General features: G+C 39.1%; 1 protein-coding gene across 3 annotated transcripts in view; it reads right to left on the reverse strand.

The window, feature by feature from the left end:
* The window catches only part of PPP2R2B (protein phosphatase 2 regulatory subunit Bbeta), a 459915-nt gene that overhangs the window by 144929 nt on the left and 289730 nt on the right, over positions 1 to 25256 (reverse strand). The window contains exon 2 of one of the 3 annotated variants that reach the window (XM_078150511.1): positions 12774 to 12843. The exons of the other annotated variants lie outside the window; for them this stretch is intronic. Coding sequence (XP_078006637.1) covers positions 12774 to 12843 — 70 coding nt within the window. The remainder of the gene's footprint in view (positions 1 to 12773; positions 12844 to 25256) is intronic. 3 annotated transcript variants of the gene reach the window in all.

The following is a 25256-nucleotide window of genomic DNA, read 5'->3' on the forward strand; positions in this document are numbered from 1 at the left end:
GAGCTTGGGAATTCTGAAGTACAATGGGCTAAGCAGATGACAACCAAGTGCACCATCAATATGGTGAGGCTGTAAGAAATGCCTGTGTTACCTGAAGGCCAAATCAGCATGAGTTGGAAGCAAAACAAGTCAAAATCCCCGTGCCAATCAGTAGTAGGACTGGCCAGTGGGTAGCTATCTTTTCACCTAGGTGACATAGGTTAGACCCAGTTTCAAAAAAAAAAAAAGAAGAAAGAAAAAGCATGAAGTCAAGTTTAAATGATGCCACCTAAGTGGTCAAAGATAAAGGGAAATGGCGAAGGTATGCCCTTAATGGACCTAAGACATCATTACAATATTTGGCTAAAAGGCTGGTGCAAAGAATTAAATTTTTTTGTGCCCTGCTTTATCTTTACCATATAACCTATTTCCATGAAGACACAATAAAGATGGGTAAAAACTCTAAAATATTTTCGAAAAAACTTGTGGAATCATTTGCCAATAGGTCCAATTATGCCACTCCCTTGCTCAAAAAAGTTTCAGTTTCTTCCTGTCATCAAAACGAAACAAAACAAAACAAAAATAGCTCCTTAGCCTAACATTTAAAGTTCTTTACAATCTGACTCCAATCTACTTTTCTGGGTTTATTTTACATTATTTCTCTTTACATACTCTACATTCCAGTTCAACTTAGCTATTAACTATTCCCCCAATCTTGTCCTGTCATCTCTTACCTCTGAGCATTCCTACAGGTTGCCTACCAAGCCTAGAGGACACTCCCTTCTCGTGTACACCTCTCAGAAGCCTTCTTTTCCTTCAAAGATCCAGTCAGGTAGTACCTTTACTATGAAGCTTTCCCAGACTCCATCCTTCTCAGGTGATCTCTTCTCAAATTTTCCTAGAGCCTTGGCTTTTGTCCAAGGGTTCTTAAACTGGGGTCCATCCATGAACTTTGTAAAAATAGTTTGATAACTATTTCAATAAGTTGGTTTTAAAAATAATCCCATATATTTGATTTTATTCTTTAAAAAATATTATTCTGAGGAGAGGGACATGATCCATAGTCACATATTCCCTTATATTAATCTCTGTACATGCTACATCCCTCCTAAAGTTGTTGAGCTCTTTGAGTACAGATTTTCTCTGTATTCCAGTACTGAATCTGAAGAGGTCTAGGGATTTTGGGGTGCTGGGACCCCAAGATCGCGGTACTGGGCCCTGCTGAATGCATTCAACTCAAATCTTCTTCAGCCAGAGGAAAAGTTTATTAGTGATAAATCACATTGACCAGGTGACGCCCGTAAAGACGAGCAGGCATGAGAGGTTCTCAGCCTTTTGAGCATGAGATTCTCAGCATCTGAATGAGGGCCAAGGTGGATCTTAAATACTAAACTTTGGGTGGCCAGAGAAGGGGGTTGGGGAAAGGGTCTAGGTAAGAATTCTAATTGGGGAGGTCAGACAGATTGAATAGACAATGGGAATAGATAATGGAGGGAACAGGAAGGCAGAAGTTTGAAAGGCATCTGCACAAAATCAAGGTGGGGCTAGGACTTTCAAAAGGAGATAAAGGAAGTCGATAAGGAACAGTTTGAGACCAAAGAAGGCCTTTCTGGGGCCTATAGACAAAAGGGAGCCTAAGGCTTTCAAAGGGAGATGAGGGTCTGGGGCCTGGGAGTCAGATTCACTTTGGGGCAAAGGGCGAAGATCTTGGCTTGGGCCCCGCCCCTATCAAATCCAGGATGATGAACATAGCAAGTAAAGTTGTATGTAAATAAATGTTAATTTGCTGCATAAGAAGTGCAAGTTAATTTGCTTACATACGGAGTAAATGTTAATTGAATTAAACTAGTATTCTCATGATGGAAACTACATATGCTGGGATTTAGATGATTAAAAAAAAGTAATGAAATAAGTGGAAATAGATAAAGCTTGGAACTGGGGTCAGAAAGACCTGAGTTCAAATCTGGCTCCAAACACTTAATAGCCCTATGACCCTGGACCAGTCACTTAACCTCATTTTCCTCATCTGTAAAATGAGGATAATAATAGCACTTTCCTCCTGGGTTGTCATGAAGATAAAATGAGATAATATTTGTAAAGAACTTTGCAAACCTTAAAGCACTATATAAATGCTAATAATAATAATAATTATGATGATGATATAAGGACAGTCTTGGATTCTGTTTACCTAAAACAATTTATTTGCAAGAAAGAAAGAGAAAGAGAAAAAAACAGAGGAGAAAGGAAGGAAGGAAGGACAAAAGAATAAAAGGAAGGAAGAAAATAAAAACAAGCCCACAGTACACTTAGCACTGTCATCTTCTAGTTGCTGAAAACAATGGGCTCACATTCAGCAGGCTCATTTCCAGTATGAATTTCAATGAAAAGCACAGAAAGAGTTAACTTGCCTTTTAAACTGGAGAGTGCAGCTATTCTCTGCCTCTCTAATATGACCCAATTGGAAATGTATTTGTTTTTCACTGTTTAATCTTCTGCATCACCCACTGTTGATTAGATTTAATTAATTTATGTTTCTAATGAATTTAGAAACTCTCGGTGCTGTAGCAGGAAATTTTTCAGACAGCATCTGGTCACCAAATGGATTACCTTGTCTGCCCAACTATTTAAAACATCTGGGACCTGATTTTGTGAAAAATCTAGAATCAGTTACAGAAGCAAAGCAAGCTACACAGAGTCCCTTAAAAATCAATTTAGTAGAGAGAGAAGGACATTAGAAAAAGGTGGGATTTCATTTTATTAAGCAATCCAGGTTTTGGCTCTCCTCCAAAGGGAAATAGGATGCTGTTGTTCCTGGCACAATTTCAGTGGCACCAAATAGATTGAGTGATCTGTAGTCATTTTCTTTGACATCATCAGAATGCCCCGAATCCTGGCTCAACATGTCACTCTGTGAACTTTGCTGGTTCTCAACACTATATGGACGCTTCTATTGATCAGTAAGATGAAGCATTCCTTTTCTCCTTATGGAAACATGCTTTGTCCTCATTTTTATTAGCCATCTGTCATAATAGTACTGGAAATCAGATCGGCAGAACGGTTTCCAGGATAGTGCAAAGGTAAGAACCTGCAGGGAGCTAATTTTCCCACTATCATTCTCTGAAATAGCAATCAGCATTTTCCAAAGAAGCAAAATTATCAGAAATCTTCACAAGAAAATGACAATATAAAACACACCTAAGAACCCAGATACAATAAAAAGATATGAAATAATCCAAGCCAATCCAAACAATAAAAGAAACTGCGACAAAAAACGTTCAATGAAATACTGAAATAATGTTAATCACAACAGTAGAATAAAAACCGAGGATATTCTTCAAGACACAATAAGATGGATGCTAGACACACTCAAAGAATTGAAGAAAAAAATGAAACTGGCAGAAAAACTCAGGAAATAAGGAAGATATTGGGTGTAGTTAAAGAATCTCAGGATTGGATGATATGAAATAACAGTTTAGAAATCAGTGTTGAAGATATTAAGACATTAATGGTAATAGTGAAGCAAGCATATGAGACACCAGGTTGGTGGAAGACAAAGTTGAAAGAGAAAAATCAAGCCCAGAAAATAATGCAGCATTTGCATTACTCTCTCATTCCCATAGGTGACAGAAAACAGAGGTGGAACAAATTCAAATTTGCTCAAAGCTACGCGTTCAAGTTAGTGGCAGATAGTAGTGTCACAGGCACCATGAAAGGCGCACAGAATGAGACAATAATTCATCCTAAAATGACAGATAGAAGATGGTACAGGTTCTAATTCCCCTGATGGTATTTCCATGTAGATTTCACTCTTCTGAAGTTTGGAGAGAAATGGTCAACACCCACAAAATCGGAGAAGGAACCTTAGTGACTCTCTTTTAATCCAATTGGGCTGTGTCTATACATTCCAATGAAATGGAAAATAACGTATCTAATCTAACCATTTCTGAGCCACGGCACACACTGTGGCAATCATTGGGAATGATGAAGAGGCAGTGTGGGGTAGTGGAAATAACACTGACTTTGGAGTGAGAAGACCTAGGTTCGAATCTGCTCTTCCTCTTGCCAGAGCAACTCATGCAGCTTCTCAGGACCTCAGACTGTTCAACTTTAAAATGAGGGGGTTGGACAAGGTGCTTCCACTTCTAAAGCCAGAAACTTCCCACAGCTGCTGGGAACCTCAGTTAAGAGCAAACTCTTCATGTCCAAACCTGAACTCATCATCTTCTCCCTAGAACCCTCCCTCTTAGTTCTCTATTTCCAGTGTGGCCACTTGCATCCTTCCTGTCACTGAAGCTTAAGATCCTCTTTCATTTCTCACCATCATTTCCCCCATTCAATCAGTGGTTGAGTCCTACTGAGACTGTTGGTTTCTTAAAAGCAGAGACTGTCTATCCTAAACTGTGCATCTGTTAGCCAGCACCTTGCTAGGACAGTGCTTTGCATGTTACAGGTTCTTAACAAATTTTGTAGATTCTTAATAAATAGGTATTTTCTGAATGAATGAGTTAATAGGTTACCTATAGCCTCCTTGAAAACCTGCAGTCACTTGGGGAACAATTTTATTACAGTCATAGGCTCAGGGTTGTTACTGTTTTGTTGGGGAGGAGGAGAATTTGTGATTTTATTGGTGTAGGGATTTCTCTCTAAGAAAATCCCCCGTAACAATGAAGGTCAGTCACTGTTCTGCAACTAAAGTCTTAGAGCATTGCTAAGGGTACTAAGATATGTCATAGATGGGACTTGAAGCTAGACTTCCCAACTCTTGGGCTGGCTCTCTCTCTATGACCCCACGCTTCCTCTCATAGGTTCAGCTTTCAGGAGCTGTGTCTACATAAGACAAATGAAATACAGAGATGATATGCTATCTAGATAATTTGATGTGTGTGGTCAACTGATCTTTATAAATGAGGTCAAAGAAACTTTTTGGGTCTACATTATCCTAACAATTTTCTTAATAATCCAATTTGTTTTATTCATAAGACTGCAGATTCAGTGGTAGGCAGACCCATGTGCTAAAAAATGAAAAAGTAGAAAAGGTGTAGGCCATGAACAGAACTGGGCAGACATACACATGCATGCACGTACACATTCATAACACATGCAGAGTGATTCTAATCTATATTAAATTCCCTACGGGAAATTCCATTGCATCCCATTAACACTATCTCAAAAGCAATAGCTAACTTCTGATCTTTACATGTTTAATATCATTTGGGAGCAAAACATCTGGCAAACTATAATCATATAGAAACAGATTAAAAGGCAAATAAATTTAGAACTTGTGTAGGAAAGCATTCCACTTCAGGTTTAGTGGATAGACTTCTTTAATCATCTTAATTTCTGGTGTTTCCATGCAAACTTGAGGCTCTGGAAGGGATCTTGGATTGTTCAATGGGACCCTGACAGCTGAGAAAAAGGGCTAGGGAAGGAGCACACTCCCGGTATGATTTGCCGAGCTTAAAGTCATTGAAAAGACAATCGCTCCTAATTCCAGTTCCTATAGCTTCATGTCACTAGTGATTCATGACAATTGCTCCTGCATCCCTTTACTAACAGAAGGAAAGGGGTTTTTCTCCCTTTCTTCCTCCTTCCCTTTCCTTCTTTCACTTAGGCATGTTTGGAGCCTGGAGTGTACAGAATTTAAAGAAAACAGTTTCCATGGTGACCCTTCCTTTGAGTACCCAACTGCATTTCACTCCTTCTGAAGTGAATTAATGCTCTTTATTGCTTTCATGCTAAATATATTGAAGATTAGATTTGATTTCCTCTGCAGAGACACAGTTTTATCAGGAAAATGGAAAGTAAAAACACAGCAGGAGAAGAGAAAAAAAAAACCCAACCTCTTTTCTTCTCTCAACTACTACTGCTAAGAAAACACACATACATCCTGCACACACACAAAAGCTGATGCACAGGTACCCAGACACACACAGCAACCAGACAAACAACCACCTAGAGAGAAATGAATGTGGGTGTCCTGAAGCTAAGCTGTGCTTGTGGATATGCGTATGTGAAGGCATTTTCTTTACCACCAGCCTTTCTGGACATGCTACAATCTCTGTTTCTCTGTGAGCTAGAAATCATGTAAGTTTCCCTGCCCACAGTTGTGAAGCAAAGGGTTTCTAACCTGGAATGTAGAAGCACCTTTCTGTGTTGATGACATTTTAGCCTTGGCTGCTGCCACAAACCCTGCCCTTCAAAATAGGGGAAAGCAAAACTCTAAATAGAAAGGAGCCAGGAGAGGATGCTGACTCCCTGGAAAATGGCAGCTGTTTGCTGTGGGTGGGGTGGTTTGTTTTTCTTTTTTTTGCTTTTATGTCTGTTTCTGTTTTTATTTTGTTCTGTTGGGTCAGTGGGTTGTCTATCACCCTGTGGAAGAAAGATCAGACAGGAAAAGGGATGCTGCCTGTAGCTGCCCCTCAAGATTTCCTCCCCCTGCTTCTTTTCTCCAGGCTCTCAGTTGTCTTTCATCTTTGAGACAGGTCACAGGATCATCAGATCATGGAGTTAGAGATGAGAGGGGCCTCTGAGTCTATCTAGATCAACCTCTTCATTTTACAGATGAGGAAACCAAAGTCCCTAGAGCTTGGGGTGACTCACTAAAATCCAGGTCCTCTGACTCCAAAGCCGGTGCGCTCTCCACTACACTATCCTGCTGACCTGGGCATTGCCTTGGCAAGATACTGGCTCAAAGACGGGAAATGACTTGGCTAAGGTCAAGCAGGCAGTCAGTAGCAGTTAGGATTTGAACTCAGGTCTCATGATTCCCAGTTCAGTACTCTTCTCATTAAGCCAAAGGAGAGGCGAAAAGAACCAAGTGACAGAAACAATGACCCAGAGACAGAGACACACAGAAAGAGACAGAGGCAGAGAGAGAAAAAGACAGAAGCGGGGAACTATAGACATTGGCATCCACCCTCCCACTGTACACCTTGCCCAGGGAACTTCATAGGATCTTTTCTAACTTGGACTTGTAAAAACACCAGGCAGGGTAATAACTAAGATAGAAAATTAGTTTTAACACAAGCTCTAAGGGAAAAAAAGTCAAGAGAAGCTTTTATGGTTATGATGAATTTCCACTTCAAACCATTCCTTTTCCAGATGAGGAAACAAGGACTAAGGAAGGAGAAGTGAAGATCATGCCACTAGGGAACACATAATAAAGCCTACTGATGATTCAGAATTTCCTCCATGTTTATCCACTTCCTTATAAGTAATACACATCTGTGTATGCATATTTTGAATTGTGTATAAATGTAAGCATATACATTTTATGCATTAAAACTTTAGAAAAAGTCAATGTGGTAAAAGGCTGACCTTGGTATAAAAAAGACCCAACCATAAGTGCAGTGGATAGAAGTTTTTCCATCAAGAATTCTGTACAATGAAATGAAATCATGGGTGTAGACCAAAAAAAAATCTTTTTTTTCAGATAAAGTACTTTTCTATAAAGGAAGATTTGGCTACACTAGTCCTTTATCATCATCATCATCATCATTATTATTAGCATCATTATTTTTGCTCACAGCACAGTATTCTTTGCCATGAGGAATAGGGGCACACGGAAGTTTAAGTTGGCATATTACAGGAGAGTGTAGTATAAGAGCAGACACCCTTGTTATTGCTAGGGTCTATTTCCAATGATGATTAGGGAAAAAGGAAAAGAACCTATATGTTCTAAAATGTTTATAGCAGCTCTCTTTGGGGTGACAAAGAACTGGAAACTGCAGGGATGCCCATCAGTTGGGGAATGGCTGAATAAGTTGTGGTATGATTATGATGGAATAATATTGTGTTGTAAGAAATGATGAGCTCAATGATTTTAGAAAAACATGGAAAGACTTACATAAAATAATGAATAGTGAAATGAGCAGAACCAAGAGAACATTGTATACAGTAACAGCAATATTGTTAAGAACTACTTTAAGTGAATAAGCTATTTTGACTACTATAAATACCCTCACTGAATTCTTTCTTTCTTTCTTTTTTTTGTTGTTGTTATTTTAGGCAATGGGGTTAAGTGACTTGCCCGGGGTCACACAGCCAGTAAGTGTTATGTGTCTGAGGCCAGATTTGAACTCAGGTTCTCCTGAATCCAGGGCCGGTGCTCTATCCACTGTGCCAGCTAGCTGCCCCTTGAATTATTTCTTAGATCAATGTCTATGACATGTTTTGATTCCAGTATATATGCGCAATAGGCAAATTGTGTTTATTTTTAAAATTTTGTACCTACTATACTATGTATGCTGGGTAAGTAAATTTTGTATTCAACAAAATTATTTAGATATTTTCTTTTATCTGCAATAGGCTTCTCAGATCATGAATTAAGTACTGAAAACGACCTTAGAGGACATCCTGTCCAAATTCCTCACTTTACAAATAAAGAAACAGACTCAGAGAGGTTAACAAACTTGCCCAAACATCCCAAATTTCACATGCCTAGAGAAATTCAAAGCATATTCTTTGAGAACCACTGATGCATCAAATAACCTATATAATGTACCTCATTACAACTATGTTGTACTTGTCCCCCCAACACGAGCTTTATAATGGCATTGTGCTGATTTCCAGACAGATTGTACTGATTCTTCCAGTCATACTGTAGAATGTGTAACTTAAGGATTAAACGAGTCTCTTTCTTTCTCTCTTCTCTTTGAATTCCTATTCTCAAGGAAGAAAACAGGAAGTCAACCACCCACAGTATTTCAGATGCTATCTCTGTGCAGTGGCTTATGAAAACCAAAAATACATCCTTGAGAAAACCAGCATAGTTATAAATCAGTAATAATTGAAGCAATGCAAAATAGAGCAATTTTCAAGTTCCATCTCACACTCATCAGATTGGCAAAATTGACAGAAAAGGAAAATGACAAACGTTGGAGAGGCTGTGAGAAAGCAGGTACATTGATTCACTGTTGGTGGAAATTATGACTTAATCTGCTATTCTGGAAAGCACTTCATTTCCCTCCGCATACTCTAAGAAATAGCCAGACTGGCCTCCTTGCTGCTCCCCCAACATCATACTTCATCTTTTACCTCTGGCTAGAATGTTCTCATCTCCAACTCCTGACTTCCTTCAAGATTCAGCTCAAGTCCAACCTTCTACAAGAGGTCTTTCCTTGCCCTATCCCTACCCCATAGTGGCTTCTTGCTAAGATTATCTTCCATTTACATCGCACAAATTTCACGTTTATTTTATTTATTCACATTCATTAATGAGGCACGTTGTCTGCCTCATTAGAACGTGAATACCTTGGGGGCAGATACTGTATTTTTGGTTTTCTTTGTATCCCCAAAACTTAGCACACTGCCTGGCAAAAGGGAAGTGCTTAATAAATCCTAGCTAAGTGACTGACTATGCTGCCAAAATTACTAAGTGTAGTTTCCTTCAAGGCTTAACTCCAGTGCTTCCTCCCTCAAGAAGTCTTTTCTGATTTCTTCTCCACTCCACCCCCCAATCATGTACTTATTTCATATATATTCTCTATTTATTTATTTGTGAATATGTTTTATTCCCTTTGACTCAGCAATATCACTACAAGACCTATTCTCCAAAGAGATCAAGAAAGAATTTAGGGACCCATATAGGCAAAAATATTTATAACAACTCTTTGTATAGTGGCAAAGAACTGGAAACAGGAGGGTGCCCATAAATTGGAGAATGGCTGAGTAAATTACAATATATAAATATAATAAAATATTATAGTACCATGAGAAATGATGAAAGGAATTATTTCAGAGAAACATGGAGAAAGACTTATGTGAACTGATGAAGCTAAAAGTAGGAAGAACCTAGAGAACAATTTATTCAATACTAACATTATAAAGAGAAAGAACTTTGAAAGACTTAAGAGCTCTAATCACCGTGACACTCAACCACAATTCCTGAGGCCTGATAATGAAGCATGCTACTCATCTTCTATGAGAAAGTTGATGGACTCAAAATTCACAATGAGACATACGTTTTTGACATGGTCAGTGTGGGAATTAGTTTTTCTTGACTATGCATATATGTAATAAGAGTTTTTCTCCTTATGGGGGCAAGGTAGGAGGGAGAGAAAAGAAATGAATACTATTTTTTAAAAAGTTTGAAAGAATTATTTAAAAAAGAAAAACACTAGCATAGTGTGCTTTCCTCTAATCCTCTTGGGTCTAGTGGGATGGGGAAAGGAAGAGAAAGGGAGAGGAGGGAAAAGGAAGGGAGGAGAGGGGAGAGGTATTTATTAAATCCCTACTATGTGTCAGGCACTGGGCTGAACACTTTACAAATATTTTCTCATTTGATCCTTAAAACAATCCTGGGAGGTAGGTACCGTTATTATCCCCACTTTACAATTGAGGAAACTGAGTTAGAGGTTATGAATGGGATTCTCTTATGTATTTATTTCATTTTGAAATATATCAATACAAATTTGTGCTCACATCTCTCCCCTTTCCCAGACTTCCACTTCATCCCTTTAAGTTGTAAGGCTTTTGAAAGGAGAAGTAGGGTTGCTGAGTCATTTTTCCTTTCTATATCTTCAGTGCTCAGCATGGTACCTGTGGACAACAGGCTCTCATATAAATGGTGTGCGTAGCTGTGTGTGATTGGTCCAGATTTCTGCTTTCAAATTTAGGGGATGACTGTGGGGAAGCTCCCTCTATTGTGTATAACCTAGTTTTAGAAAATCATCCTTGGGACTGAGCATTTAAGGGGCTTGCCTGTGGTTATACAGCTATTAGGTGGCAGAGGCAGACCTACATAGGTTTTTCTTGACTCCAAGACCAGACCCTTATTTACTACCCAGTGAAGAAACTCCCTCCAGTAATGCATATTGTCAATGGTTCTGCCATCTATGCTGTTAGTCAGTTGCCTTCAACACTGAAAAATTAAATATTTCTCCAGGATCTGTGTTATCGACTCTGAGGCAGGCTTTATTCCCAGATTTTCCTGATACCTATGCCATCCCTCTATATTCTTTGTACCAAGCTGCCTCTCCAATAAAGATTTTTATTAATTAGAGCCAGAATGACTTAGTAGATAGACAGCTGGCCTGGGAGTTAGTAGAGCCTCGGTTCAATCCTAAAGTCTTTCAACCTCAGAAAACTCTCTGTAATAGAGATAGTTGCCTCACCAGAGAACTCCCTACTTTGATGAAATCACAGGTCCAGGGTGAAGAAATAAACAAATCAATCAATTAGTTAATGGAATAAAAGTTTAAAATGTTTGCTAAATTGAATTACTTGGTATCCCAGTTTTTCCATTCGAGATGGTTGTTGTTTTTTTCTGATGAACTTCAGAATGAGCTCTACTCTAACTGCAAAATGCACTTTGAGTACCTTTTATGTGCATGCAAGAGATGCTTACCAAAAGAACAGAACTGATAAGGGTCATAGCTGATGTCTCTATAAGCACTTGAAAGTTTACAAAGCACTTTAGGTACATTTGATTTTGTGGTTGCCAGGACAGAACAACCTAGGTTGCGATTAGGAAATCTTGGATGAGAAAAATCAATAGAAATGTTGATTTCTATTGAAATCAATAGATTTCAATTTAATTGAATTAAATTCAATTAGATCTTGGGAAGAAAATTAGCAGGACTTTCAGAAACTCCAAAGGACTAGGGTTTTGGTGAGGTGGGGTCGAGTTCAAGAGAACAAACGCATTTAAGGTGCTAGTGCTCCATGTGTCTTACTAGCTGGCTCATTCTGCAATCTCCTCTGTATTGGATAACCCAGTGATTATATCTGGTTACTCTTCTCGTTAAATAAACTAGTATGTCATGAAAAGGATCCCAATGGAAAGTGTGCATTGGGAAGTATGCAAGCAAAACTTGCATTAAAGACAATGAGTATTCTCATTAAAATATTATTTAAATAATTATTAAAATAATTAGAATAGTGATACAGTAATAATAGTAACAACATTTATACAGTGCTTCAGTTTCCAAAGCACTCTACATTTATTTTCTCATTACAGCCTCACAATCACACTGAGAAATAGATATTTTACTATTATTTTTTCAGTTTTACAAGGAAGATAATTGAGATTCTGGGAGAGATCAAATCACTTGCCTAGGATCACACAACTAGTAAGTGATAGAAGTAGGATTTAAATTCAGGTTTTCCTGCTGACTCATTCGTTACTCATCCCATGGGAGCTCTCTATCTAATGGACCAGGTTGCCTCTCAAAAAAAAAAGTAATAAAGCTAGCATTTATCATATAAAATTAAGGATTGCAAAGCATTGTACATAAGTTATTTCATCTGATCCTCACAAAAACCCTGGGAGGTAGGTGCTATTGTAATCTTTGTTTTACAGATGAGGAAACTGAGGAAGCGAGGGGTTATGTGGCTTGCCCAGGGTCACACAGCTATTTAGTATCTGAGGTGGGATTTCAACTCAGGTCAGGATTCCCAATCCAGCAATTCTTACCCACTGTACCATCTACACTTAGGGCATATGCAGGACTGTATGACTATAGATGTAGTTGGAAGGGACCATACGACATCATTTTAAAAATGAAGAGACTGAAGTTGAGGGAGTTTCACATGGGTAGGTAAGTATCAGAAGAATTTCAGCCCAGATCTTCTGAATACAGATCATTGAGTTCTCTTTCCGCTGCACCATGCTGCTTCTCCAGAAATATTGCTGACCACTGGTTCTCTGGTCATTTGTAGGTATGTTCAAGGCAGCTGAGTTGTACCATAGTACACAGAGCACCGAGCGCCTGGAGTCAGGAAGATTCATCTTCCTGAGTTCAAATCCAGCCTCAGACACTGACTAGCTGTGTGATCCTGGGCAAGTCACTTACCCCTGTTTGCCTCGGTTTCCTCATTGGTAAAATGAAGTGGAGAAGGAAAAGACAAACCACCCCAGTATCTCTGCCAAGAAAACACCAAATGAAATCATGAAGAGTCAGACATGACTGAAAAATGATTAAACAACAACAATAATAGTAACTAACATTTAAACAGCCTTCTAAATTTAGCAGTTTTACATATACAGCATAACCCAAAAGTCTTAGGGCAGTTTTAAGCTACTAATGGTTAATAGATCATACTGGTCGTGTGATCCTAGGCAAACTATTAAAGTTTAAAACTGAACTAAGACTTTTAAGACACCCTATAGTATCTCACTTGATCCTCATGGGATCTTAACCCAGCTCCTGTTTCCCAGTTCAGGGTCCTTTCCACTATATCACCCTGCTTACGTTCTGTATGGTTGTGGCACTAAATGCTTCTCCCTGATGAGCTATATTCGGCCGTATGAAGATGGAACTAGTCTCCAGACCCATGTTATCGAAATAAAATTAAAAAAAAAACCAGACCCACAACTGTTTTTCTCTGACTGTACCCATAAGGTCAGGTCAAAGGACCCTTTTTGCATTTACTGTTTTAAATAAAAGACATTGTCTTGAAAGCTGCTCATTTGAGCAGAGGAATATTTACCACTTTGTCTTGCAGGCTGAGCCCCTCCTGCTGACTCATTCGTTACTCATCCCATGGGAGCAGGAGGTAGCTGAAATCATCATGCACTTATTCCTCTTCTCAGTCGTATAGAAAGGTCAAATGTAAGCCACTTTACATAGAGCTGTGTTATGATATGTGGCCCAATATTTCAATAACCCTCCTTTAGACCAAAAGAAGGGAAAAGAGTTTCTGCACTCTTCCAAACTAACAAAGATGTTTGCGATCTTCCACAAATATAAGGTGCCATCTGGATACTACAGGACAATATTTGTCTGATGCCCCCCAACTTTTCACCCCAAATATTCACAGCCTCACATGTTTAGATTCTTGCTCAGCCTTGCCAGGCGGGGGAGTGGGGAGAAGTGGGTGATGCACAAAAGGGCTAAGAAAGTCAAGAGTGAGTGGGAGTTGGGGTGCCATGTTGACCCTGACTCTATGACCTGATCTGGACTCAACAAATAAAAGGAGCACAGTGGAAACTAAGAGAACATGGCAGAAATTAAGTGGAAACTCATTTGTTTTCATAAAACAGAGTAGCCAATAGTGAGAAGAATAAAGGAGGGAGGGAAAGGGATGATGGAAAGGAAAAAAAGGGCTGAAAACTATATCCACTGTTTAAAAATGACTGACCCAGCTTTTCTGAAAAGGTATTTTCTAGTGCTGGACCCTGCTTTCATATGTGGAAAAAAATGACCTTTGAGCATACTCATTGGTACAGATGTGAACACACATGATCACATTCTGGATTTAAGGTCAAGAGTACTTCAGCCATAGAGATTCATAGCATATGTGACCATAACATTGGTTGAGGCATCCACGTTCACAAGCTTTGCTTGGAGAGGCAAACAACACACACACACACACACACACACACACACACACACACACATACACACAGAGCCCACATCAAAACAAAAGAAAACTATCTTTTTAACCCAAATGCTTGCCTGGTGTTCAGATCTAGTAACTTTACAGTTTCTGTAGAATCCAAGTTGAGGGTGACCTAAGTGGTAATAATAGATACAAGAAGGCCACCACATATTTCTAATAATGGCCTACATCCAAGAAATGTCACAGAGGAAATGTAGGATGAGAAAAGGAGGTGGCCCAGTCTGGGGGGAGAGTGGGAGATATACAGTTTACACGCCCACAGACAGTCAAAAGATGCCAAGGAACTCCTCTGTTACTTTGGGTTGATCCTCCATGGAGGATCTATGGCAAAACAAGGACAAGAAAGAAGTACTCACATTGACTAGATCATATGGCTATTGATGTAATGAAGTCTACTTAATGCCAAAGATGAAAACTAAGTGATAAAGGCTTGAAATTACACTACGTGCAAAATCTGTGTCTGAACACTACTGGGTTCTAAGTAACTATAAAATTAATTGGTTTAATTTCTCAGGAGAACATTATGAAAATGACCAACAAAAGCCACTAGTGCAAAATATGACATGACCTTTTTTTGAGGGGGAGGGCAAGGTTCCTTTTCCATCTATTCTCACTTAAATGGTCTCCCCAACATCAACAGATCTCCTGCCCCATATTTCCATCCTTCAAGTGGCTACCCAGGAGCAGTGGGTAGAGTGCTGGGCCTAAAGTCAGGAAGACATCTCATCATTATGATGATGAGTGAAAATCTGGCCTCAGACATTTAGCAGCTGTGTGACCCTGGACAAGCCACTTAACCCTGCTTGCCTCACTTTCCTCACCTGTAAAATGAGCTGCAGAAGGAAATGGAAAACCATTCCTGTATCTCTGCCAAGAAAACCCCAAATCGGATCAAGAAGAGTCAGATGTGAGTAAAATAACTGAACTACAGACCTATGTAAAGAATACGCTCAAAGGGGAGAGCTGCGATAAAGAAAAAGATGGAAGAGCATATAAACAGAACTCAGCTCCCTCCCCAAAGAATGGCAGCTGAGCTATATCAAAGTCCAGACTAGGAACTTCAGACCCCTATCTTAAGTAAGGCTAGAGTTCAGTTCCAATCTGCACTTCTCAAGGGAATAAAGTGGAGTTCTATCAATGGTAGTCCAATAGTAATACTAGAAGGAGTCCTGGGGGGGGGGTGGTAATAGCAGTAATTAGCATTTATATAGTTTTTTAAAGTTTATAAAATACTTTCAAAATATCTCATTTTATGCTCACAATGATCCTGTGAGATAGGTGCTATTCTCCTATTTTATAGATGGAGAAACTGAGGCTGAGAGTGATTAAGTAATTTGCCTCAGGTCACAGGGTTAATAAATGTCTGAGGCAGGATTTAAACCCTGGAAATTCCCTTACACTAGATCCAGTGCTCTATCCTATGCACAAGCTGCTCTGATCCTTCAATGACTTTTTGTGAATCACAGAATCACATAATAGAATCTGAGTTGGAGGGGTCCCAAGAAGCCAGCTGGTCCAGCCAAGGACCTGAACAAGATTCTTCTATGTGATATCTCTGACAGTCAGTTATCCTGTTTTTATTTGAAGATATTCAGTAAGAACCCATTCCTCTCTGCAGTTGCCCTTCTGGTAGCACATGCCACTTTTATGGAGTTTTTTTTTTTCTTATATGGATCTGGAATTTGCTCCTACTCATTGCTCCTAATTCTGCCTCCTGGTGCCTTCTGGGTCTTGGCAAAGTAACTAGAGCACCTTGGCACACCACTTGGGTTGAAGAGATCTGTGGACTGAGCTATAGACAGAGAGCCCCCATAGCCAAGGTCTAATAATGATTCTACTCCTCATATCTGGAATGAGCCCAGCTAATTTGTTTCTCTGACTCAGTTTCTCTATTGGTAACACAGGGATAATAAAACCAATTTTCTGCCTTGTGGAGTCACATCAATGATAAATTAAAGCATTGGCAGAATCCCTGAAGTTGCCTCCCGTGAGTAAAGAGATAGTATAAATATAGTATAAATTTTATAGGTTTTTGACTCAGATCTTCCTCTCCATTTAGTACATATCCTTTCCCCGATCCTATCCTTATTCTGACTCTTACCAACCTATGTGTCTTCTAGAGATGAAGGGCCCAAGGTCACTTCTCCCTTGCTGCAATTTTCCCCTGTGCCCCCCAGGAATCCAAGGATACATTTTCCTGAGGGAAGGCAGGAAAGGGCCAAGGGTTAATCTATAAGAGATGGACTCAGCTAGATGAGCAGGACAGCAAAGGAAATTATGCCTGGAGTTCATTGCTGGAAACCCCCATCTTTTTATTATTTGTATAAATCACTTGGCTGAAGGCACCATGAGCCATGCCTCCAAGTGTGCTGATGATAATAAATTGGGAAGCACCATAAATAACGGGAAACCGGGCTGCCAAATGAAGAAGGATTTAGATCATTTAAATCCTACGCTATGAGTTGTCAAATCCGGTTTAATGCTGATAAGTGTGAGATAATAACTCATAGCAAACACTCCCCGCCCCTTCTAGCCCCCTTTCCCCATCTTCCAAACAGAAAGAGACCCCAGAAGGGATTTGCTGAATGAAAGGGGGATGCTATATACTGACCAGAAATGAGCCTGAGTTATTATATAATAATCCCCAACCTTCTCAGCCTGGCATGGAGCTGTAATAAAGGAAGCTAATAGGATGCTGCAGGGTTATATTAGCTGGAAAACAGATTCTAAATCCAAACAGGTCTTTATGCTATTAAATTGGATGAAAAAAAATCCCACATATGGGTATAATGAAAAAATGAAAGGATTAGGGAAAAATAATACCCTGGCATTGCTGGATCTGCTAAGAGGTAGGCCAGTAGAGATATACCCAACACCAAAATACAGGAGGAATTTGAGCATATGAAGGGCTCGTTCTGAACAGCTAGGTAGAACCTGGAACAGAAGTGTTTATAGCCACCATGTCCAGGCTCAGTGAGGGGAACCCAAAGATTGCTCCTTATAATTCTGACCTCTTCAGCATAGAAAAACCCAGTCATTGTTTGTTAATAATAAAAATAAAGAAGATCTTAAGCTAGCACTGGAAGGGATATCAGAAGCTTTTCAATCAAAACTTTCATTTTACAGACGAGGAAATTGAAGTCAAGAGAGATTTAGTGATTTGCCAAAGATTGCTCAGGAGCTAAATGTTAGTATAACAATAACTCCAATTTCTTTATGTCAAGGTTTCCAGAGTGCTTTCCTCACAATATACCTGTGAGGTAGGCAGGGAAAGGATGACCATACCCATTTTACAGGTGAGGAAGTTGAGTCTCAGAGATGTGAAGTCATTTGCCTAAGGTCAAATGGCCAGTAAATTATCTAAGATGTGATTTGAACTGAAGTCTCCTGATTCTATTAAATCATAATGTTGATTTTTATGACAGTTCCTACCCCCTCATGGTATATTTTACAAGTGTGTATTCCATTAAGGTGAATATTAATAAATTTTATTTTAGAACCTTTTCATATTGGCAAAGTAGTGTTGAGAATTCCTTGTTCAGTCCCCATATTGAATTGATAAATGATAACCACGCATTTTGTAAAGCAGAGTTCTGAGGAGATCTACAGGCACCTTAACTGAATCAGTGTTGTAGCGTAAGGCCAAATTTCCAAGTTTGCCAATGGTACTTAATTAGGAGGCACTATAAAAAAAAATGGGAAGCTTAGCTACCCAATGATAAAGCTGTTTCAGTTTAGTTCAGACTCTTTGTGAACCAATTTGGGGCAAAGATACTTAAGTGGATTGCCATTTCCTTCTCCAGCTCAGTTTTACAGATGAGGAAGTGAGGCAAACAGGATTAGGTGACTTGCCCAGGGTCACACAGCTACGAAGTGTCTGAGGCCAGATTTGAACTCAGGAAGATGAGTCTTCCTGACTCCAGGTCCAGAGCTCTATCCACTGCTCCACCTAGCCACCCATGGACTTCAACGACTCTAGAAAAGAGAGTGAGGCCGATGACTTTGTGCCTCACTTAAATCCAAGTCACATGCAAGTCAAGACATCACCCTGTGCTGTCATTGGTGCTCTTCAAAAATGAAAGATGAACATTTAGATCGTTTAATTCTGAAGAATCAGTCAGAAAAAGTAAAATGCTCTTACTAGGACCAAATACTTAGAATTAGAGCAGACATGAGAGATCACCTAGGCCAACTTCTCAATTTACATTTGAGGAAACTGAAACCCGGAGAGGTTAGTTTGTTCAAGTTCACACAGGTGGCACTTAGAAAAGACCAATTTGAACCCATGTCCTCTGCCATCAAATCTGGGGCACTCTGCATTATACCATAATACTTCTTGACATTGCTTTGTGGAAAGGACTTTGTACTCTTCAGTCACTTCACTAAAAGAAGGAAGGGGACGCAATCACCCCATAGGAAAGACTCTTTGAAAGGGGTAGATCCTACCTCAGACTCCCAAACTCCCAATCCAGCTGATATGATTTTTAAGAGGGGAAGAGAAGAAAAGAAAATACAAGATTTTAATTCTTGTATTTGAAAATCATTCATGTAGATGATGGGGTGGCTATTGCTCTAAAAGATGGAACTGGGACCCAGATGGATGGAAGTCACAGAGAGGTTAATTTAAGTTTAGCATAGGAAAAAACATTCTAACAAGTTTTCCAATAACCAACAATACCCAACAAAGGAATCAGTGGGATCATTAAGTAGTGAGCTCTTCATCACTACAGGTATTCAAGTTGACACTAGATGACCTGTCAAGAATGTTAGAGAAGAACCTTCTGCATTAAATATGCATTTGATCTAGATGACCTCTGAGGTTTCTTCCAATTTTAAGATTATATATAATTCCCCATCTGTAACCTTGTTTTTCACAGTTCAGTATCTGCAGAGTTCCCAGCTAAAACAGAAGGGAGAGGAGTGGGTTGCAAAAAAAATTCCATATGCTTTAGAGCCATTTGGTTGCATTTTTCATAGGAGATTATGCTACCGTGATCCCCTGGAAATGCCAAGTGATGCTTCCATAAAAGCAGTGGGTACGTAGACAGATTTCACTGGTAATTCTACATCGAGTTAATGTCTAATAGTCTCTATTAAGGAAATCTTATCTCCCTGCAATTATCTCAGGGGCCAATCAGTCTATGTAATTGGCTTATGAGGAATCAAACCTTCCCCATACTTACAATGGAAACTGTTGTATACATGTCAGAAGAAAACCATTCTGAAGAGTTACTGGCTAACCATCTGAAAGACAGCCTGGGGGATGTTGTCGTGATTGGGAAGGAAACCGCTGAATTTGGGACTTTAGTGCCCCAAAGGGTATTTCTTTTGAGCAAGCTTTTTAATAAATTTGAAATGCACGTGACGATCTAGGCACTGGGGACCCTGCACCATATGGTGAAGTTCGGCGGGGCAATATTACTTGCTTACTTCCTCTGTGGGTAGAGACCTGAGCAACTGTAGGAAAAAAAAAAAAGATATTGCCAGCAACCTGGATGTTACTAATAACCAGTTTTGTCCTGAAAGTTATTACATAACCAATTCTGGCATGATGTAGAATTAGGGTAGATTAATTGTCCTAGGTTCCTGTCTCATGCTGCTATCAGCTCTTTGAGCCTAGAATTCTGTTTCTTAGTCTATAGACTATAAAGTTTCCAAGTCAAAATATATGATCCTATGATATTCTCAGTATGTTATTTATTAGTTTGTCTTTTATAGAAACACACAAAAGTAACAAATCAAATCATAGGATTTGGAATCAAAAGAAACCTTATTTATCTTCTAGTCTAACATTCTTATTCTGTTGGGGTGGGAGACAGAGGTAGCATCTGCCTCTTCCAAAGGGTCCTTCCTATAGAGTGATTGTGTCCTCTTCCTTCTTTTAGTAAGGTGACCTCAGGATACAAACTTCTTTCTGCAAAGCAATGCCATGGAGTATTATGATATGACGGAAAGTGCCCTAGCTTTGGTGGCAGAGGACATGAGCACAAATCTTGTCTTTTCTAATTGCTAGAAATAGAAGCATGTATAGAATGATTTTATATACATACACATACATATATACCTATACAATATACATATATATGTATACATATTTGTGTCTAATAGTAGCCATCTCTAGGATGAGGGGGGAGAAGGGGAAAAAAAGGAAAAAAGTTACATAATAATTTTATTATATATTTAAAAGGAATAGGAAGTTGTACATAATAGATTTACAATTTCACATAGTCTTTTTTTTTATTCTCTAACTCTCAATCGAGTACTCTTTTCACTACAACATACTGAATTTTTATGTGAAAGGTAGAGAAGCAGTGTATGTGTTATATGTATCTAGTGAGTTTCTTGACAACAGAGATATTTTAAATTTTACCTTCATAACTTCAGTCCTCAGCATAGAACCTTGCATGTAATGTAATAGATGCTTCATAAATACTTATTAGAATGAATATTATAATTATATGAATGTTTGACTCTATATAGATAGAAAGGAGGGAATATGATAGAGGCATGCAAATGTATACAAATGAATATGGTGGAGGGATGTGGATATCACGGGTTTATATCGGTGGATTGCATGTGGGTGTCACAGGTGGGGAGACAGGTGGTGCCTTCTTTTCCTCGTCTCTTCTTATTTCCCTTCCCTGACCATCCCCATTACTAGTTCCCCAGTGAACTATGGACTGACCAAGTTTATGAGTTTGTATAACGTTGCGGAGTTTGCGAAAATATGATAAACACGAATACGTCACAAGTGCGGTTTGGTTAAGCTAGATGGTATTTGATTCAATGCCCTGCAACAAGCTTTTATCCAATGACTGCTTTGTTCAAGGTAGGTAGCTAGGTGCTGAGGAGTCAAAGACATAAGTCACATAATCTCTGCCTTCAAAAAGCTAAAACATCTACAGAGATAATAAGTACATGAAAGAGAATTAGAACAGGGAGAGAAGACTGGTAGATGGGATGGTAGATCACATGTAAGTTTCAAATTTCATCCTCAACCCTGAGAAGGGTTTGCAAGGATACATACACATATATATTTCTATATATACATATATTTATGTATGCACATGTATTTATATAAGCACATGTATCTCCTCCTCCTTTTTACATATTTTATATCTCTTCCTCCCTATTACATGTATAAATACATATATATCCTCTCTAAAATATGTATGTATATGCACACACACACACACACACATCCACACTGATACCTGGGTCAGGAGATAAGGTTTTTTTGTTTGTTTGTTTTGTTTTGTTTTAATTTTTTAGCCAATTAGAGTTAAGTGACTTGCCCAGGGTCACACAGCCAGTAAGTGTCAAGTGTTTGGTCTGAGGCTGGATTTGAACTCCAGTCCTCCTGACATAAGGGCCGGTGCTCTATCCACTGTGCCACTTAGCTGCCCCAAGGAAAGATTTAAAGTTCAAATTTCTTCCTTAATCCTAGGGCTTTCATATATACACAATATATGCATATACGTGTAGGTATATTTTATATATAATTTATATTTATACCTACTCCATGATCAATAGTATATGAATACTATAATTATATGAATGTATGGATCTATAATTACATATATTCTCTCTGCAAATCTTTCTACTAGGGCAGCTTTAGGACTTTCATGTGTATAAATTTATAATATAATTATAATTATATGTCTATAATACATCTATCTAAATATGTATACTATCTCTCTCTGGCTGAGGAAGAAATTTGAACCTTAAACCTGACCCCACTGTCTAATTCTGTCCCTATTCTAACACTCTTTTGTGTACTTATCTCTGTATGTGTTTTAGCTTCTTGAAGGCATGGACTATCTCACTTCTGTCATACATGTGATATATGACAATACATATAATATGTTATGATGCTTTGCAATATATATTACATACAACAATCATATAAAATATAATTATATGCAACAATGTGCGTGTACACAATATGTAGGTTACACACATTAGTATACTCTCAGTGCACACACGTGTGCACCTATACATATACACATGTATATACACATGTTTGCATATATATTGTCTGACTGTGACTTGGTTGGCAGACATGTAAATTTAGGGATTTGACTATGAGAGGGGGTATTTCATTTCACACAAGGGGCTGTGCTTTGGGCAGGATTAGACTTCTGGGCTAGATAGGGGAACAGTCCTCAGACCTGAGACCAGCGGAGGCCTCCTGTGGGATCTGGACACACAGCTCAGAACCTGTACCAGCTAGTTGGAGGAGTGAACTGGAGGAAGATAGGGCTTGTCCTGCCATATGCTGTTTGGAAGAGTTTATGTTGTTTTGGCAACCCAGAGAAAAAGCAGACAGCAGAGAGATGTGGTCCCAACCAGCAGGAGGGTAGAGAGGCCTAGGAATACCACCCTCCCCCTGGGCTCTGTAAGTGAACTGCTGTGTAACCCACCTCATAGGGAGACAAATAATGTTCTGAGTGATCACCAGTCCAGAGTTGTGAGCTGCCCCAGGCACAGGTGTTATTTTTCATATGTCTATTTTCCATTGCTGTGTAAGTTTGTGCCTATTCCACTACAGACACAATGTATTGGTGCGTGAGTGTGTCTTAGGTTTATGGGTGGAATGCTATTTTTCAATTATTTGTGTTTTGCCCTCTATTTACTACTTCTGAGTAAAAGTTAGTGATATCACTTCTGTTGGTTTTTTAATAACTGGGAACACAGCAGTGGGGGCTCAGGAGCCATTGAGGTAGGGGTGTGTTGTGTGTGTGTGTGTGTGTGTGTGTGTGTGTGTGTGAGTGTGTGTGTGTGTGTATGTGTGAGAGAGAGAGAGAGAGAGAGAGAGAGAGAGAGAGAGAGAGAGAGGTCTTAGAAGGTCTGCAGGGATGATTGCTGAGATTAAATGAAGGCTAGTTGAGGAGCAGTTGAAAGCTCATGGCTGATCTGAATCAATTCTAAGCATTAGTCACTCTACAAGTACATATGAAAATACCTACTATGTGCTAGGCTGCTTCATGAAGTGGAAAGTCTATCTAACTTATACAATGCCTAGATCAGATCTGCAACATGATGTAACAGAAAAGGCTCTAGATTTGGAGTCAGTGGTTTGGAAGAATCGCTGAACTTCTCTGTGCTTCAGTTTCTTCATCTATAAAATGAGGAAGTTGGATTAAATAGCCTCAAAGGTCCCTTTCAGTTCTAAATCTATGATGTTTGAAGTATTTGCCCACAAAAGAAAAAGCCCAGGAGGGGAATCTAACATCCTGTTTGGTGGGACCTCCCATTAGCTTCTGGCTCCTGTAATACTACTTTGAAATTCATAATGAAACACCACAGACCAAGAAGCAAATTTTTCCCAAGGTTCCTTTAAAAAGAATTTTTAAAAAATATTTAGATGTCACTAATTTTGGCCCATTAAATTCTCTCCCAGATGCAAGTGTTGAGAAGGCTACGCAAGCTAGAGTGGATCAGCAAAGAACCTGCCTTGGTGGTGAAGAGTCTTGAGTTGCAGCCTTTTAGATCTGAGTACCAGGTGTACAGGTATCAAAGCACCTAAGGGAAACACAGAATTTGTTCTTTTCCTCTTCTAAATCAGAATATGTTGGTTTGAACTGAACTGAGCTTTCAGAAAAGATCAATAGCTTAGAAGCATTTTTCTCTCATCAAAAAATGCAAAATCTAGGGCCTCTAAGTCCATATGTCACCGGCGGGACAGTCCCAGATCTTCCTTTGTCATTCTATCATAAAACAGAAAAATCACACGCATGCTGGGGCTATGAAGAGTCAATGTAACACTGAAATAGGAGCCAAATAATTTGATTTCACTTATTTTGAGTCTCCTCAAACACCTGCCTCCTAAAAAAGAAAATGCTTCATTATGTGAAATTGCTTATCCGTCTCAGAACAAACTAGAACCTGATTTGCTTTTTCCTCCTCCTTTCTTTTGATAATATTTCTTTTCTTCTTTTTACCCTCATACCGTCTTTTCCCTGTAGATAGATACGACATTTACCTTCCGCCATCTCTGTCTGCATGCTTTCTGGCCTTTGAAATTTGTTTCCACTGATTCTGATTTATCACAGGTGGCATGTGGTCACCAGCCATACAAGTATCCCCTCATCAAACACTGACGATTAGTGTTGCAGTGGTCAGGAGGTTAAGAGATCAAGGGTCAAAGTTACATATTTCACTTTCAATTGGGAATCAAGCTTTTTTTAGTTGGTTCCATGATGCCTGGCTTTCTGGAAAATCAAACCTTTTCATTCAACCTCTTAGCTAATAAAATGCAGGCAATTCACCAATTAGTGGTAGGTTCTATGCCTCTGAAATATAAAACTAATATCAACAAAACACTCTGGCACACACACAAGGCTGAGATGTGCACTGCTGATAGAAACTAGTTTTGACTTTCTCCATTAGGATGCAAAGCTCTTTAGTTCTTGGATCTGTGACAAATTTTAATTGGCCAAGCTATGAAAACCTCCTACAACTATTATGCCTTACACCTGTGATAGCCAGCACGTTAATAAGAAAATTGGGGGGAGACCCTAGAAAATCTCTTTCTACCACTGTGAATAATCTTTGTTCACTCTGAGAGGAAGATTAACCACCACTCTATGGGGTCTCAAATTATCTCACTCTCTGTGAGATCGAAATCAGACCCATCTCAGCTAGGCAACATATATCACTGATGGCCAGGATGACACGACATCTGCTGAGAGATATGAGGTCCTCACATTAACTCTGACTTTGAAACATCTTATGGACAGACCTGAATGTGTCACATGACATTGACTGGATAAAACAAATTATGACATCCAAGAACACAGGAAATTTGATATCTCCAGAGTAATAGGTCCCAAAGAAAAAAAAGAAAGGGGACAAGTTAATCGATTTAGTCCTCTCATCATTTTGTACTCTGCCCTGGAATAGCAAATGGGAACATAGCTTCTGGGGAGAAT

Source organism: Phascolarctos cinereus, unplaced genomic scaffold, assembly GCF_003287225.1.
Source record: "Phascolarctos cinereus isolate Bilbo 61053 unplaced genomic scaffold, phaCin_HiC Scaffold_2;HRSCAF=192, whole genome shotgun sequence".
Taxonomy (NCBI): Eukaryota; Metazoa; Chordata; class Mammalia; order Diprotodontia; family Phascolarctidae; genus Phascolarctos; species Phascolarctos cinereus.